The following is a 16,858-nucleotide window of genomic DNA, read 5'->3' as shown; positions in this document are numbered from 1 at the left end:
GTCCTATGTGGCAGCTCTTGGGTACACACGGCCATTGCACACTTGAAATGTGGTCAGGGCAATTGAGGCATTGAATTTTAATTGCACATAATTTTAATTACTCAATTTCAAATGCCACACGCAACCGGCCAGTGGCCACCGCGTTGGACAGCGCGGCTCTCTCCCTTGATCTGGACGCATATATTACTCGGCTGGCCACTTGAGGGCTGGGGTTTCTGAGGCCCTGCAGACAGGACATGAGGCCACCTGGGGTGTCACCTCCAGCACTTGCGGGAATCGGCGGAGCAAGGTGGGAGATTGGAACCCGCCACCACCCTACCCCACCCCCACCCCCCGTACAAACGGTCCTCTCCTTGTATCCTTCCTTAGCTGCCGAGGGCCTCACAAAACTCACTGCCACCAGGTGACCAGCCACCAAGGGAAGGTGGCTCTGTGTCCTGATCGGACACAGCTCGTTCATTTTCAACAAAAATGACTTAAAATAGACATGTTTTGACCCTCTAAAGGGTCAAATTTAATGGTGATGCTAGGTGAGAGAGGATTGGCTTGAAGCCATCAAAATAGATACTGAACGAGGAACTCACCAAAACGGACACGTTCTGTTCCATTTCCGAGCTGCTGTCCCCGGTCACAAAATTCATGGTCAAGAGGAGTTTACTGAACAACAGGTCACCGCTCGGGGCTGTCCCCGCCCAGGCCCGGGCTGTTCGCAGGCACACTCCGCAGTCCTCAATCCCACCGCGTGTCAGAACCGCACGACGCCCGGCCCTCACCCCGAAAGCGTGCGGCGCCCCCCGGGCCGGGGAACGGTGGTTTCGGGAAGGGGCCCAATGAGTGCTTTGCGTGGCCGGCAATCCCGTGTCGCGGTTGTAACGAGTTCTGTGGAATTCTGGGACATCACCTCCAGGTCTGAATGGGGACACCGAGGCTCGCTCGAGAGGTGGGGACTCTTGGCCAGGAAGAGGCAGAAGCGGGAGAAAGAGCCGCTCTCGGGAGGTGGCCCTCCAGCGCCCTGCGGGGGTTCACTCGGCCCCCTCTGATGTGTGCGCGGCCCAGTACGAGAAAAAGCGCAGCCTCACGTCAAAAAGATAAAGCCCCGACGTGACCCTTGCGCGACAAATCTCTTTCTACAATAGCCCGCAGTCGCATTCTGATGGACGCTTCCCTCCAGAGAGGCACCTGCTGAGACCTCCCTTGGTTTCTGAACGTGGCGTTGGCGGGTAACGAGGGCACCATGGGAGAGTCGTGGTTGGAGGTGGGGGTCTCTGAGTCAGAGTGGGGTGGGGGCCGTCCCTTTCCACAGGGCCGTCGGGGCAGAGGAAGGCCCAGGTGTCCAGAGGGACCTCGCAAGAGGGAGAAAGGGCCACGGCGCCCGGGCTCGGTCCTGCCCGCCACGCGGTGACGTCGTGGCCCGGCCAGAATTCCAAGAACAGGTGGGAGTGTTTCCATCCTCATCGTTCATGCGGATGTGAGTCCTTCCTCTCAGTGCAGAAGCGCCTTTGTCTCCTGGTAGGTGTTCTCTTTTGTCGGTTATTTTTAAAAGCCGGCGTTCGCCCCGAGACACAGAGACTCTCCCAGGAGCCACACTGAGCGAGCGGGGACACATTGCACTCAAACCACAAACACCCCGACAGGAAAGACATTGATCCCAGCCCTCAAAGCAATGGTACAAAAAACAAACACAGACGCCCCCACTCCCTGTCCTGAGTGGCTGCCAGACGCGGGGGTCAAGGTCCGCGGGCTCGCGGGCCGGGCTCTCAGGGTGGCGCGATTGTGCCCGAGGTCTGTATTGTACAAACTCTGGCCCCGACTTGAAAGCCCAAAGACTCCTCCCTGTGCTTTCATGTTATTTTATCATTTTCTGCAATACAAACGTGCAAGAAGCGCCAGTTCCCGGCACACGGCGGTCCCGCCCTCCCTCCCCTTCCCCTTCCTGACCCAGAACCAGAGGCGCTCCCCCCCACCCCCCCCATGGGTCGCAGGCCTCAGTCCCCTCCACGCTGCCCCCCTGGGACGGACCCACTGCAAATTCTTCGGCAGGCGGCCCTGCCCACCCCCCCCCCCACCCCGCGTCTCCCCTTTCCGGGGGCCTGGACGCCCCGCTCTCCTGCCCAGAAACACCTGGGCCGCGGAGGCCCCCGGAGGCCCCGACCGCACCTGGGATTCCCAGTTCTGGGGACGCCCGCCGTCTGCATCTCGGTCAAGGGCACCTCCACCCGCCCCCGGCACTAAGGCCAGCCTCGGGGAGCCCCTCGCAGCTCCTGCCCCCCCCCCACTCCCCCCTGCACCCAAGGCGCCACGGGCCCCGCAGGCGGCAGCCCTGGCTCGTCACGTGCTCCAGATCCGCTCTGTGTCCTCCGCGTTCCGTGCCGCTGCCCGGGCTGCCTCGCCTCCGGCTGTGCCGCCAGCCTCTCCCCGTCGCCCCTTCTGCCCAGACGCCCCCGCTCACAGCCGGTCCGCTCTTCTCTCCGCGGCGCAGGTCGTCAGCGGACCACTGACTGTGCTTCCCCCTCCACACCGGGGCCTCCTTGACCCTCAGAACTGAGCACAAGCTTCTCCCTGTGAGACCCGCACCCCAGGTCCCTCCCGCGTTGCCCCCTGTGTGCGAGGTTCTCTCGGCTCGCACCGCCGTCCCCGGGCCATTTGTGTGAGTCGCTCGTCGTCCTCCCCTTCTTCACCTCTGCCCTGACCACGGGCCTCCCTGCAGCCCGGACGGGGCGCTCCTCCCGTCCGCGGGGCTCGCGCCGGTCCGCTGGTCCCCCGCGTGTCCCCCGCGAGGGTGGTGCGCCCAGGTACCCGCTGACTCGCAGCACAGAATAAACGCTCGTTCTGCGGAGACCGAGCGAGGCGCCCCAACCCACGAAGCTCGGGCGCCATCTCCCCGTCAGCCGTGCGTGCTCTTGCTTCGGCGCCTTCGGGCATGCTGTTCCCTCTCTCGGGAATGCCCTTCCCTTCTGCTTCCGCTCAAAAACTTCGATCGCCGGGCTCAGCCCAAGTGCCTGCTCTGCTGTGATTGTTTCCTCAGCACCTCCCCAGAGAGCTACCCCTCTCCTGCTACCACGTGTCCTATGGATGTGTGGGAAGGCGAGCGAGGGAGAGCATGAAGCAGTGGGAAGTAGTGGGAAGCAGTGGGAAGCGGCATGGAACAGCACGGAGCAGCATGGAACAGACATGGAAAAGCACGGAACAGACATGGGAAAGCATGGAGCATCGTGGAACGCCACAGAGCAGCTGGGAGCAGCATGGAGCAGTATGGAGCGGTATGGAACAGCATGTTAAAGCATGGAAGAGCATGGAGCAGTATGGAGTAGAAGGGAACAGCACGAGCCGACTTGGAACAGCATGGACAGCTTGGAGCAGCCAGGTCCTCGGCGCTCAGCATAGAAAGCACCGTGCAGGGTGGTGAATGATCTCCTCCTGGAGATTTCTGAGGTACAGAATTACATTCTCGCCTCCCCACATCTGCCTTTCGGCCCTGAGTCCTCTCCCTGACCTGGTTTGTGTGTCATCTGCCCAGCGACCGCTGTGCCCAAAAGGGAGAGGAAGAGCCAAGTGGCCTGAGCGAGGAGCTCTGACAACCGTGGCTTCCCAGAGCGTGGGTCTCTCCGGACTCTGCAGAATCATAAGAGCGACGCCCCGGGCACACACATCAGCCCTAGCCCTGCTTCGTGCCGGGTCGTGGGGTGCGGGATGAGGACAGGGCGGGAGCAAGTTCGGTGTGAGACTCAGCTTGTGCACGCGTCGACTACCCACGCGTTTGGCGTGCCCGTCCGAGGCTAAGCCGTAGAAATGCCCGGCCCCGAGCCCGTGGAAATGTCAGCACGCCTGTCAACAGGAAAAAAGCTCTTCTGTTTCCGCCATACTTCAGATTATGTTCACAGACTACTGCATTGAAGATTAAAGCTGTGTACTTTTTCAATTATTCTGTCCGAATTTCCTGTGTCGCTTTGGGATTTTTTTTTTTTTTTTTTTTTAGCAGCCCTGAAACAGAGAAACTATTTTTAAGTAAAGCAAAATCTTCCGATCCTTTTTACTGAATCCTGGAAATCCAGAAAGGCCACCCTACGGGTGTTCTAGGTCCCTGAACACACAAACACAAATCAAAGGCACGAACATCAAACAGCAGGCACGCCATTCAGGCTTTCCGCGTATACCCGCGATCGCCTAACGAGGCACACAGCTTCTCTCCGATCGACATCCAGCAACCACTTACCGAACACCTCCCGTCAGTATGTTCCAGTTAGTGTGCAAGGCAGCTGGGATACACCAGTGAATCCAACAACAAGGCAAACCAGGCCCAGCCCCGGTGGAGCCCGCATCAGCGGGGAAGACGGCACGGAGGCGGGGTGGAATAAATGTGGGATATGATACGCTAGAGGTGACCAGGGCTCCAGAAAATGCAAAGTGGAGGCAGGGAGCCAGGCGCTGGGGTCAGGGTGGGCCTCCCTGAGAAGCTGGCATCCGAGCAAAGATTTGCAAGAGGTGAGGAGGTGAGCCTTGCAGATACTGGGAGACGGTTCTGGAACGTTCCAGAGCATCGGCGAGACCAGCATGGCCAGATGAAGCAAACAAGGGCAAAGCGGCAGGAGGGAAGGGCAGAGATCTGCTCAGAGGGGCCAGGTCCAGGCGGGCCTCGGGGCCACGTGAAGGTGGGACTTTGCTCTGCGGGGAGAAGGGAGAGCGTCAGACCGGGCGCGCGTTGCCCACGTTCCAGACGCGGCTCACTGGTGAACCACGCTGGCGGTGGGGACGGAAGGCACTGGATGCTGGAGACACTTGCACCGTGGTCTCAGCCCCCCGGCTGTGAGATCCGGAGAAAGGGGGGTGTCAAGGGTGAGGTCAGGGCATTGGTGTGCCGCTCGGCCTGGAAGGCTGGGGCAGAGGCGGAGGGGAGAGGGGGAGGGACCTCCCCCCCAGCTCTGGCTGCGTGTTTTCAGTGGCCTCCGGTGGTGGCAGCTACGCTTTCCGTGTCTCCATTCCTCACTCACTTCTAGAACCTCAGGAGGGCCAAGTGAAGTAAACCAGATGGCTGTGTGCCCTGCACCGCTGAGTGGGGAAGGTGGAAATGACCGGGGTCAGACCCTCAGCAGGCAGGCGCAGCCCCGTGGGCCTCGGGGAGCGGAGTGGCTCTGGGGCGATGGTGTCGCCTCTCAGACGTGGTGGGCAGGACCTCGTCCCGAGGCCCGTCCTGCTGCCTGCCCGTGCGTGGGGAGCAGAGGCAGCCCAGACCTTCCTACCGCCGTCCGTGTTCACTCGGGATGGGATTGGTGACGGGAACGGGACAGATCTCCTTGCCGCTTCCTTCCTGCGGGCCCGAGCTGGCCCCCAGAGCCACGCTGACCTCTGGGAGCGACCTCCTTCCCCACCCCTGCACTCCGGGATCGAGGAAAATTCAAGGTGCGAGATGGCCCGGAGGTGGCCTGTCTGAGGAGAGAGACTCTGTGTCCCCACGACCTGCAAGCTCGCATCTGCATCTACAGGTCCCCGTCGTGGAGGCTGCCGGGCGGGGCCTCCGTGCCCGCCTCTGTCTGTCCGTCCCTCCTTCCAGCCAGAAGCTGATTCTGCACGGACGTGCTCTCCCAGCTGCCGGCGCCTTTGGCCCACTTGGTTCAGAGGTGCGGCAGGGAAGGGCGGTGTTCCACGGAGCTGGGGGCACACGGACCCACAGGTGCTCGGTGAGGTGACGTGGATGTGGCGTGGACAGGTCAGGCTGGCTCTCCCTGCGCCCTTGACAGCCCAGCATGAAGGGCCAGAGCCGAGAAGGGGCCCAGGCAGAGATTACTCTCTCTCTACGGTATCTCAGGGACGGGTTTAGGGCCACAACAAGGCAGCACGCTCGGGGCTTTCCGCGACAGAAGTTTCTTCTCTCAGGGTTCTGGCGCCCAGAGTCCAAAATCAGGGCTGCGCGCCCCCTGAAGCCAACAGGGGAGGAACCATCAGGCCTCGTCCCGCCTCTGGCGGCCCCAGCGCTCCCTGGCCATCCTGGAGCTTCACTCCAGCCTCTGCCTCCATTTTCACTGTGTCTGATCTTGTAGAGACGCCAGTCACTCTTGGGTCGGGGACACCCTGCTCCAGGATGGCCCCATCTTCCCTAGTTACCTCTGCAACGACCAATTTCCAAATAAGGTCCCGCTCTGAGGTCCGGGGAGCGGGGGAGGGTAGGACTTCTATCCATCGTTTTAGGGGAAGACACAATTCAGCCCATATCAGTGAAATGGGGTGGGGGCCACCTCCCAGACGAGCCTGTGCGAGGAGGTGCAGGATAGAAGCCCAGCATCGGTTGCATATTATCCATGGGAAGAAATCAGACTAGGACCAAAATGTCCAGCCAGCCCTGTGACTTGTCAGTCCGGGCCTTTGGCATAAACCCCGGGAGAAGCCCCGAGTCCCAAACCCAAACCTCTTGTTTGGGGGGAAGGCCTGACTGGGTTGAGTGATTAACTGTGCCAGAGGCCGGGGGTGGGGGGCGTTAACACCAACTGGCTATGGGGCTATCAGGTCGCTGGGAGTTTAAAGCTTCTGGGGCACCTGGGACGCTCAGTGGGTTGTGACCACGCTTGGACGGGACAAGGCCACCCCCCAAGCAAGTGACCATGGCTGAGCGAGTGACCATGCCTGGACAAGTGACCACACCCGGAGAACAAGCGCCCATGGTCAAGCGAGTGACCCCACCCGGACAAGCGCCCATGGTCAAGCGAGTGACCCCGCCCGGACAAGCGCCCATGGTCAAGCGAGTGACCCCGCCCGGACAAGCGACCACACCCGGAGAAGTGACCCGCCTGGACAAGTGTCCACATCAGAGGATGTGATGGGTGTAGTGCTAGAATCACGTCTTTCACGGTTCCTCTGACACATCCCAGCTCAGCCGGTGCTGGAAGGAACGTCCGATCGCGGAGCCTGGCACCTCACCAGCCGTCGGCCGCAAGTCCCCGGAAGAACGCCCTTCTGGTCAGGCGCTAGTCCCAGCTGCGGCTCAGCTGGGATGCGGGGCCCATAATCCTCAAGGATCAGGCGCTCTTCTGAGCACATCGACCAGGCCACGCTTGGGGCCAAGGCTGAGAAGTGAGGCCCAAGCCCAGTGCCTAAAACACAGGCAAACCTGTGCTGTCACCTGGTTGGAACCCTTCAGGAAAACCCAGCCCCGCGATCTCTAACTTTGCTTCTATTACCCGGAAGCTCCCAGGGCTTTGGATCCCCCCCCGGAGCTACAGAGACTTGACATCCCCACCCCTGTGAACTTGAGACGGTCGGGTGGCCTTGCTGAGCATTTGAATGGAGCCAAAAACACTCTGGGAAGGAGTCAGGCGATCCGCTCTTCGATCTTTGCCGGGGTGGGCGCGTTCCCACCCAAGCGCAGCGAGGCTGCCGGGAGCCTCCGGCAGCAGCGGAATAAAGCTCCCCTAAACCAGAAGAATCCCGTGCTTGTCAGCGCGGCCCCAGGGCGGACGGCATGGCTGCCCGTGTGAGACGCGCTCTGTGTGCCCACCGCGTCACAGCTATGATCTGAGGCCCAGCCTGCGTCTGAAGCTGGGCCGGGCCACCTGCTGACCTCGCTGCACCTTGATTCGCCAGGCTCAGACGGGGACCACCCACAGGGCCTAATGATGTTGTTGCGGGACTCAAACAGCACACAGCGTCTACACGTCCTGGCCCCGGCTGAACACTCGGTACGCGTGTGCCACGCACACACACGTGGGCTCAGAAACAGAACTTCATTTCAGATATTACCCTGGATGGTGTGGGGGGGGGGGGGGGGGGGGCGGCGTCCCACCTCGTCAAGTACGCAGACGGGAAAAGCTCACAGCCGAGCGCAACAAAAGCGTGGCTTTTAAAAACAAATTTCCGGAAGAAGCAAGGACACTTACTTTGTGAAAAGAACACAGGTATTTCTCACGCAACTGAGAATAGACAGATGGGGGAGTGGTGGGAGGCAAGCTTCCACATCAGGGAAGGATTTTCTGCTCTTTCCTGGGAAAAAGAGTGAGTTCAAAAGGAGGAAAGATCCGCTAGAATTATGAATACTCAGTGGGTTGAGCAGCCGACTCTTGATTTCGGCTCAGGTCGCGATCTCATGGTTCTTTGTGGGACCAAGCCCCACAGCCTGCTTGGGATTCCCTCCTCTCTCTCTCTCTCTCTCTCTCTCTCTCTCTGCACTTCCCCCACTCGCACTCTCTCTCTCTCAAAAATATATAAACATTTAAAAATCTGGAGGGGGCGGCGTCTGGGTGGCTCAGTCAGTTAAGCGTCTGACTCCAGCTCAGGTCACGATCTCTCGGTTCGTGAGTTCGAGCCCCATGTCAGGCTCTGTGCTGACAGCTTGGAGCCTGGAGCCTGCTTCGGATTCTGTGTCTCCTCTCTCTCTCTGCCCTGCCCCTGCTTATGCATGCACGCTCTCTCTCTCTCTGTCTCTCTCTCTCTCTCTCAAAAATAAATAATAAAACATTAAAAAAAAAGAAAAAGTTAGCACAGCCCTTGAGAAGCGAGCAGACTCACACTGCACTAACCAACAAAGGGTCACCCGATTCCCTCCGGGGCCAACTTGAGCCAGCTTCCCCGGAAAGGTCGTCAGGACGACAGTACAGGTGGACCTGTGGGGGAGGGTCGGCTGCCACTCTGCTTTCTGGCGCTCTGCGACCTGTCGTGCGTACTTAGCTCATGTGCGCCTCGAATGATCACTACTGTTTCCCCCTTTTGACACATGTGGAAGCCGAGGCCCAGGGGGGCTCCCGGTCACACTGCTGGAGCTTCCTCTTAAAGCCAGGCCACTAGCCCGTCGGCCTGCATTTAAGCAAGGGCAGTCTGGGTGAGAGCAAGGACACCGGGGAGGACCGCCCAGGTCCAAGCACCTCACACCCCGTGACACAAAGCGAGCCCCTTGTCTGCCGGGGCAGAGGGCCTGTGTGCGAGGCGGAAACGCAGCCTCCCGGTCCATTTTGCCATTTTGAGTTTTATTCACCTTCGGGGACGGTGGGCTTGCTTTAAGTGAACTGCACGCTTGGTGACGACTCGTGCTTGGAATATTTGTGAAACACACATAACCCACTTCCGCGGATGCAAGGTTGGTAAGGCCCTCGACGCCCTCTGGGCGAGGGGGCCGAACTCTTTTCCGAGGCCAAACCCTGGTATCAGAAAAGGGCAGTCAGAGACGAAGCCAGGTGAGCAGGGGCGAGACTTTTGCATAGACTCCTACTTGCTTCCCCCCGGGGAGGAGTCGCGGGCCAGGCTTGGCAAAGTGACGTGCGACTCGGCTTGGAAAGGGAAGCAGAACTCGGGTGGCTGGCGTGTGTCGTGGGAAACTGCCTTTCGGCTTTGGGGATCTGCCACGTGGGGCCTTCGGGAAGAAAGTTCGGGAACAACAGGGAAATATAAGAAGTTGCATGTAACACAACCCACCCACCCCCCCCACCCCCCCCACCGTGTGCGGACGCACTGCAGGTGGCTGCCGTCACCATTTCGGTGTATAATTCAGCAAAGCTGCTGTTTTCTAGCCACTATTAACGCCTGGCGGCTGCTGCTTGGGACTTGTTCTGTGACGACACTGCTCTCGGTGCCCTGCGCGCGTTAGTTCATTTGTAGTAGGAGCTACGATCTGCACCGAGAGCACAGGAAACTGAGGCCCAGAGAGGGGGCCAGATTTGCCCAGTTCCTGGAGCTGGTGGCCCAGTAGACGTGGGGCCTGGGGGTAGGCTCAGGAAGCCTGAGTCTGAAGTGAGGTTTCCGCTGCTGCCGTGGACCTCCCCACCCCCCACCCCCAGCTGTACTGAGCTATGATGCGCTTGCACAGTGACTAGTTTCGGGGGCTCGGTGTCATGGTCCGTTTGCATGTCCTGCCGAACGACGCCACGGTACGTCTACCTAGCACCCATCACCTCACAGAGTTACTGGTGTGGGAAACAAAGCAAAAGAAAAAATTACATTCCCTTACTGCCCACAGTCGGTTGACAAGTCCCTGGGACGGGCAGGGCAACATTCCTCCAGGAGCCCAGCTGCCTCGATGACGACACTTGGTTAAGGGCAAAGGTGATCTTCACCCGCCCCCCACCTCCCAGGATCCCATTAGTCTCCTTCAACAAATACAAAGTCCTTTGGAAACTTCCTGTATCTCTGCCCCCAAGATATATGCTGGCGATCATCCTGCAAGCATATGGCCCCCTAATACACATCAGAAGGATCTCATGACTAAGTTTTGACTAAACGGTAATAAATGACCTTTTCCTAGCAATAGCTACCCCCCCTCAAGGTCCTGGAAACCTTGCTTCCAAAATACCTTGGAGGCTTGTGCTGTCCTTGACCCCCTCCCAACTTGAAAGCGTACGATCAGTCACCTGTCACGACCCCATTGCAGCTCTCTCTGCCCACGGGTCCTGTCCCCGTGCTTTAATAAAACCGCCTTTTGCACCAAAGACATCTCAAGAATTCTTTCTTGGCCGTCAGCTCCAAACCCCAACATTTCCATATTGGTTACTTTTATTAGTTAGTTTTAATACCTATTACATATTATATTGTACATATTGTATATGTATGTGTATATTGTATATGTATATATGTACGTATTATACATATATGTATATATACATAATATTTATTACATTTCTGACATGCATGCCTGACATGAAAGATTTTTATCTTTTTCTTCTGATGAGAACTTTTAAGATCTGCTTTCTTTCCTGTGGGGCGCCTGGATGGCTCAGTCAGTTGAGCATCCGACTTCAGCTCAAGTCACGATCTCACGGTTTGTGAGCTCGAGCCCCACGTCGGGCTCTGTGCTGACGGCTCAGAGCCTGGACGGAGCCTGCTTCAGATTCTGTGTCCCCCTGTCTCTCTGCCCCTCCCCAGCTCACACTCTGTCTCTCTCTCTCTCAAAAATAAATAAACATTAAAAAAAAATTTTTAATAAAAAAAAAATCTGCGTTCTTAGCGACTTTCAAATACACCACACTGACTAACTCCAGCCCCTTGCTGTCCACGTCATTGCCAGCACTTACGACAGAGTTTGTGCCTTCTGACTCCCTTCGCCCTTTCCCCCGCCCCCAAAGCCCACATTTTGCAACCAGGAACCCGAACGCCAGGGCAGCTTTGCAGGGAACAGGAGAGAGTTCGGAAAGCAAGCAGGAAGAGTTCGCAGAGTGCAGAGCGACTGCTCCCTTGGCCCAGCGCCCGGCCTATCTTCCCGCAGCCGGGGGCCTGGGACAGGATCTCTCCTCCCAGGAGGCTCGGAACAGGGGAGAGGAGCCACCTAAAAGGGGTCATCCTTTACAAGCCCCACAGGAGACACAGCTCCGCCCTGATGAAGCACCAAGGACGTTTTCCTCCAAGGCGGTTCCGCTTCTCCAAGGACGATCCTCCCTGTTCCAAGAGGCCCTGGGAAACATTCCTTCCCACACGAGGCAGTGGCCTAGACGCCCAGTTACACCCCACACCTGAGAAACACGAACCGATGTGCCTCCAAGATGGCAGGTCTCCCAGTTCTCAAAAATATGGAAGCGGGGCCCCAGTTTAACCAGAGCACCCGTCAGATGGGGCTTTGGGATGTTATATCGCAACGTCCTCTTCAATAAGTCAGGAACACATTGTTCCAGGAAAAGATTCTTTCACATCCTGATGTTTAATAGTTACACTGTATCCACATGTGGGTACAGCAGCATCTACCAAAGCAAGTCTGTTGGGTGTTTGGTTTAGTTCCGATATTTGCCATTATGTTTTAAAGCTATAACTGGGGCGCCTGGGTGGCGCAGTCGGTTAAGCGTCCGACTTCAGCCAGGTCACGATCTCGCGGTCCGTGAGTTCGAGCCCCGCGTCAGGCTCTGGGCTGATGGCTCGGAGCCTGGAGCCTGTTTCCGATTCTGTGTCTCCCTCTCTCTCTGCCCCTCTCCTGTTCATGCTCTGTCTCTCTCTGTCCCAAAAATAAATAAAAAACGTTGAAAAAAAAATTAAAAAAAAAAATAAAGCTATAATAAACAACCGTGTAGCCAGAAATACAGCACATTCCTTATTTCCTTAGAGAAATTCCCAGAAGGGGATTACTGAGTAGAGGGCGCACGGCTTTAAGGCTTTTGACAGAAACTCCCGAACTTTCCTCCGTAGAATGTTCAAGATATTCTCCCCACCAGCCCTCACGAGGATAAACGACACGGCTTTTAACAAATTAGAAGCTAGCGCTGGCTGCCACTGAAAAGACCTTTGTTGGGGCAGCAGTTCCTTTGAATCTGTAGGGGCAAACAGCACCTTAATGACGCCACCAGCAGATGGCACCCTTTGCTAAGATTTTAGAGTCAGGTTTCGAGTAAGGTGTTTTAAGATTTCATTCAACTTGTATCAGAGAACTCTGAGATATGTATATCCCAAAGCATGATTGCAGGAGGGAGTCTAGGACGTTACATGAAAACCAACAGACAGTGTCGCATAACAGCGGGACCTTGGGATCCTGGGGGAGCTTGAACGCGCTCCTGGGGGCGTTGTAACCCTTCCAGGTTATGAAGGTCTCCCACATCCTCTCAGGAGCCCCGCACCCAAGCGCGTGTGCACACCCCCGGGCACACGTGGGTCCCTCTGCCTCTCTCGTTAATTCTTTTCCCGGGAAAGCTGAATCGGACCGGTCTGGTTCCTCCTGACCAGCTCTCCAGGTCCTAGTAGTGCCGTCGGCTTATCAGGGCTGCAGCTTTACAGTTCTGTGTGTGATTATCGATCGCCTCTGTCTTGTTGGAGGAGGGAGGTCCTCCCGGTCATGTGCCTGGAGCCCAGGGCAGCACCCAGTACAGGGCGCATGCCCTGCAGGTGTCTGCTGTGTGAATGCACACGAGGTGCCTGGGACCTTGCCTTAGATCTTTGCTAAATGATCGCCTTCCTTGAGAAACCGAAATGCATCTCGAGGTGGCCGAGTTTTAGCAGCTATGAGTGACAGAAACAGACATTTAACATCAGTCTAGGGGTGAATAAACCACAGGAAGAAGGGTGGAGGAAGGACTAGAAGTCCACGGACGTTCAGGGGTGGTCAGAAGGGTAGGTCCCGGCCCACTTACTGGTCAGATAAGTTACATAACCCGGTCCAGCCTGTCTGTCAGCTACAAAATGGCTCTCAATCAGAATGTGTCCACGGAAGCCTCAGCACAGCGCCTGGCGCCTCACATGGGCTCAGTAAGTTTGCTCAGCCATCGGTAGTCGGGTCTCCTGCTCAGGAAGGACAGCGGGAAGAGCAAAAGCGGAGAGACTGTTTTCTTTCCCCTAAGCCACCAGTTTGGACAACGTCTTGCCAGTTAATATTTGTGCTGTGTGATCTTTAGGAGGCCAGGATTTCATTCGGTTCTGGCACTGCACGTGTACAGCTGCCGTGGGGGGGCGGAGGGGGTCTGGGTGAGGGTGGTCCAGAGCCACGCCCCTTGGCTAAACTCCCCCAAGATGGGATGCTGGCAGGCGCGCATGTCAGTTGAATCAGCGCGCATTTTCGATCCTTTCCTGCTTCCAGGCCTGGTGTGACTTGTCATCCTCCCCGCTCCTGACCACTAGCTACCTTGCAGCCATTCTTGGGTTCTTCGGGACCTACGGACTACAGGCTCTTCACGCGCGCCTGCCTCGAATTCCCGCGGGATTTGGGATTTGGGATTTTGCTCCTTCCAGAGATGCCCCATCAGGTCAATGTAAGTGGGCCTGTGCAGACTCGTGGTTTCCCAAAGCCCGAGTCACGGCTTCTCAGAGCTGCGCGGCCCTGGACTCTGTTCTTTGTCAGGGAGATCCCCCTTAAGATGGTTAATTGTTAGCCCAGGAAGGGATCCAGAATGTGGCCTTGGTCCCCTCCTTTTTATTTTTTTAATGTTTATTTACTCATTTTGAGAGAGAGGGAGGGAGGGGCAGAGAAAGAGGAAGAGACGGAATCCCAAGCAGGTTCCGTGCTGCCAGCGCAGAGCCCGCCGCAGACCTTGAACCCACGAACTGTGAGATCCCGACCTGAGCGGAGATCTTACGAGTCCACCCTTAACCGAGTGGGCCTCTCCGGTGCCCCGGCGGCTCCCTCTTCTCCAAGCTCCGCTCACTCGCCCCGTGACTCAGCCCCCCCCCCACTCCCAGGTCCCCAACTGGACCACCAGTCGGCTTCCCGCAGGAGGGCAGGTTCCGGACACCCTCAAACCCCGCAGGCCCGCGGGAGGAGCAGGCTGCGGCGGTGGGCGCGGGGGGGGCGGGGGGGCCCCATCACCTCGGCCCACCGCGCCCCACCAGGCCGGAGCGCCCTCCGGCGGGGCAGGCGGGCGGGCCTCGTCTGAGCCGCCGTCACGCAGCCCCGAGCCCGGGTCGGGGGCGCCGGGCCCTCCGTCCGTCCGGCTCACGGTCCTCGCAGGTGCAGCCCGCTCGCGGCGCCGCGTGGGCGGGGCCGCTTGACGCCGGCGGGCGAGGCGGATAGGCCGCGCGGCGGGGGCGGGGCCTGGGGGCGGGGCGGCGGCCGCGTATAAAGGGGGCGGAGCGCCGGGCCTGACGCAGCGCCGGGAGAGGGTCCTCGCTGGGCGGCGGCGGCGGTGGCGCGCGCGCCTCGTGGTCCGGCCGGCGGCATGGCAGGCACCGGCCCGAAGCGGCGCGCGTCCGCGGCCCCCGCGGCGGCCGAGGAGGAGGAGCGGCAGGCGCGGGAGCGGATGCTGGCGGCGCGGCGCGGGGACGGCGCGGAGGGCGCCGAGGGCGCGGAGGGCGTGACCCTGCAGCGCAGCATCACGCTGTTCAACGGCGTGGCCATCATCGTGGGCACGATCATCGGCTCGGGCATCTTCGTGACGCCCACCGGCGTGCTCAAGGAGGCGGGCTCGCCCGGGCTGGCGCTGGTGGTGTGGGCCGTGTGCGGGGTCTTCTCCATCGTGGGGGCGCTCTGCTATGCGGAGCTGGGGACCACCATCACCAAGTCGGGGGGCGACTACGCGTACATGCTGGAGGTCTACGGCTCGCTGCCCGCCTTCCTGAAGCTCTGGATCGAGCTGCTCATCATCCGGCCCTCCTCGCAGTACATCGTGGCCCTCGTCTTCGCCACCTACCTGCTCAAGCCGCTCTTCCCCACCTGCCCGGTGCCCGAGGACGCCGCCAAGCTCGTGGCCTGCCTCTGCGTGCGTAAGTACCGACCTCGGGGTGGCGGTGGCGGCGGCGGGGGCGGGGGTGCCCCGCGCCGCGCGGCCGAGGCCGCCGCTCCCAGAACCCACGTGGGTCTCATTCATTCGTGTGCCTTGGGAAATCAACGGTGAGTCAGCAGGGTCCCCGCCCTCAGGGTCCCCGGGACGTTCCCCTTCCTCAGCCGCTTCATTCAGAGGCTGGAGCACACGTCCCTGCCTCTGGATAGCGTCCGCTCCGGGTAGTGTCTGAAAACGTATTTACCGTTTGAGGTTCTCAGTGCTGACCGCTTATCACAAAAATTGTAGTTAAAGAAAAAAAAAAAAAAATTCATTCATTTCTGCTCTCCAAAGCGGCTTATCAGGAGTCAGCAGAGGCTGGCTCATACAAAACCGGTGGGGACAGAATTCTGAGTTGCTGGTTTGGGCAGCAGTGTCAAAGTAAGTAGTAAATGTGGGGGAGTTGGCAGCAAATTAGATTTGTGTGTGTTGGGGGTGGAGGGTGGGTTTCGGGGGTCCCAAGCTGTGCAGAGAAACAGCCCCTGGTCATATTCCTAATGTTGGGCATGGTCTTGGTATGTTGGTGGGCACAGTCCTGGTTCGTTCTTCACCCATGAGTGCTTTCCAAAAGTCTTCTCGTGGGATTTCAAAAGAAATCATTTGTACCAAATGCCATGTGACTTTCCTGTCCTTTTCGGCTGGGGGTGCTTTTTACACCCGCCCCTTGGCCCCCCTCTTAGGGGCCCTGCAAGGGGGAAGCAGCCAGCCTTCCAGAACTGCCTGCCGCCTGATTTGAGGATCTGCCCGAACGTTGATAGTGGGTACAGGTCCAGGGTGAGCAGGGCTCTGGGCGTTCAGGGCCGGGGTCCCAGCCAGGAGACTCAGGGACCGGGCCGTTACTGGGAGTGGCTTCTGATCGGCAGTGCCTGCTGGTGCCACGGGGATTCTGGCGTGTGTGGACCGGGTTTCCCACGGGAGCCACGCTGGAGTGTAGGGGGAGGCACGTTTCCTACAGTGGGGAGTCCAGGAAGCAGAGCCCCACGTGCAGCTCTGCTCGGCTGCCTGACATCACACGCTTTGCCGAGACCCTGAACAGAGCAGCCACGCCGGCTGAAGGAGCGTTATTTGCCTTTTTTGGGGCGGTCTCGCTCAGTGATGTGAATCTCAGCTTAAGAAAAACGTTGGTCTAAATCTAGGGAGAGTTACAGCAATAGTCGATCTGCTTGAACACAGGGAAACCCGTGGCTTCTGGTAGGTTTGAGATGAGGCTTTTTATGGGATGACACATTGGGCCGTGTAGGGAAAAGCCCGTCTAAAGGCAGGACGACTTTATGATGCAATATTATTACAAGGCGATTTAACGTCTGGGCCTAGAACGTAGTGAAGTAAATAGTATCTTTAAAGTGCCTGTTCTCTAGTCTTTAAAAATAAATCCCTTACTTTTTTAAGCTCTTGGGTTTGAGTAGACGGATTGCAGGGGGACTGTGGTGGGTACAGCCTTGCCAGCCGCCCGGCGCCCCCCCCCCCCCACCCCGTGGCGCTGTGGCAATGCCAGTGTGAGTTGTGAGCGGGGGCTACAGTTTCCACGTGGCGATCAGCCCTTGTGGCTCTTTATCTCTGAAGCACCTTGTGGGTGGATGTGGGTGGCTTTCTCCCACGGAGAGAGGATTTTCCATTACAGAATGGGACGCGCCGCAGGCAGAGCACTAGTCTAGAGCCTTACTCCGTCTGGAAAGGGCCAAGGGCTCGTCCAAGGCTCACAGAACTCAGAGCTCGCTGGC

At 58.5% G+C, this 16,858-nt stretch overlaps 2 protein-coding genes across 4 annotated transcripts in view; both read left to right on the top strand.

The window, feature by feature from the left end:
* The window catches only part of CA5A (carbonic anhydrase 5A), a 45,600-nt gene extending 41,672 nt beyond the window's left edge, over positions 1–3,928 (top strand). Inside the window, exon 7 of one of the 3 annotated variants that reach the window (XM_081791344.1) lies at positions 3,026–3,928. In XM_081791344.1, coding sequence (XP_081647470.1) covers positions 3,026–3,406 — 381 coding nt within the window. In that variant the 3' untranslated portion in view covers positions 3,407–3,928. The remainder of the gene's footprint in view (positions 1–3,025) is intronic. The other 2 variants (XM_081791342.1, XM_081791347.1) reach the window with 2 other exon arrangements.
* A 10,534-nt stretch (positions 3,929–14,462) lies between these two features.
* The window catches only part of SLC7A5 (solute carrier family 7 member 5), a 32,745-nt gene continuing 30,349 nt past the window's right edge, over positions 14,463–16,858 (top strand). The window contains exon 1 of the mRNA XM_081791585.1: positions 14,463–15,081. Within this exon, the coding sequence (XP_081647711.1) occupies positions 14,538–15,081 (544 nt within the window). The 5' untranslated portion in view covers positions 14,463–14,537. The remainder of the gene's footprint in view (positions 15,082–16,858) is intronic.

This window comes from Panthera onca, chromosome E2 (genome assembly GCF_046562875.1).
Source record: "Panthera onca isolate mPanOnc1 chromosome E2, mPanOnc1 haplotype 2, whole genome shotgun sequence".
In the NCBI taxonomy this organism is placed as follows: Eukaryota; Metazoa; Chordata; class Mammalia; order Carnivora; family Felidae; genus Panthera; species Panthera onca.
This window is presented reverse-complemented; position numbering and strand designations above follow the sequence as displayed.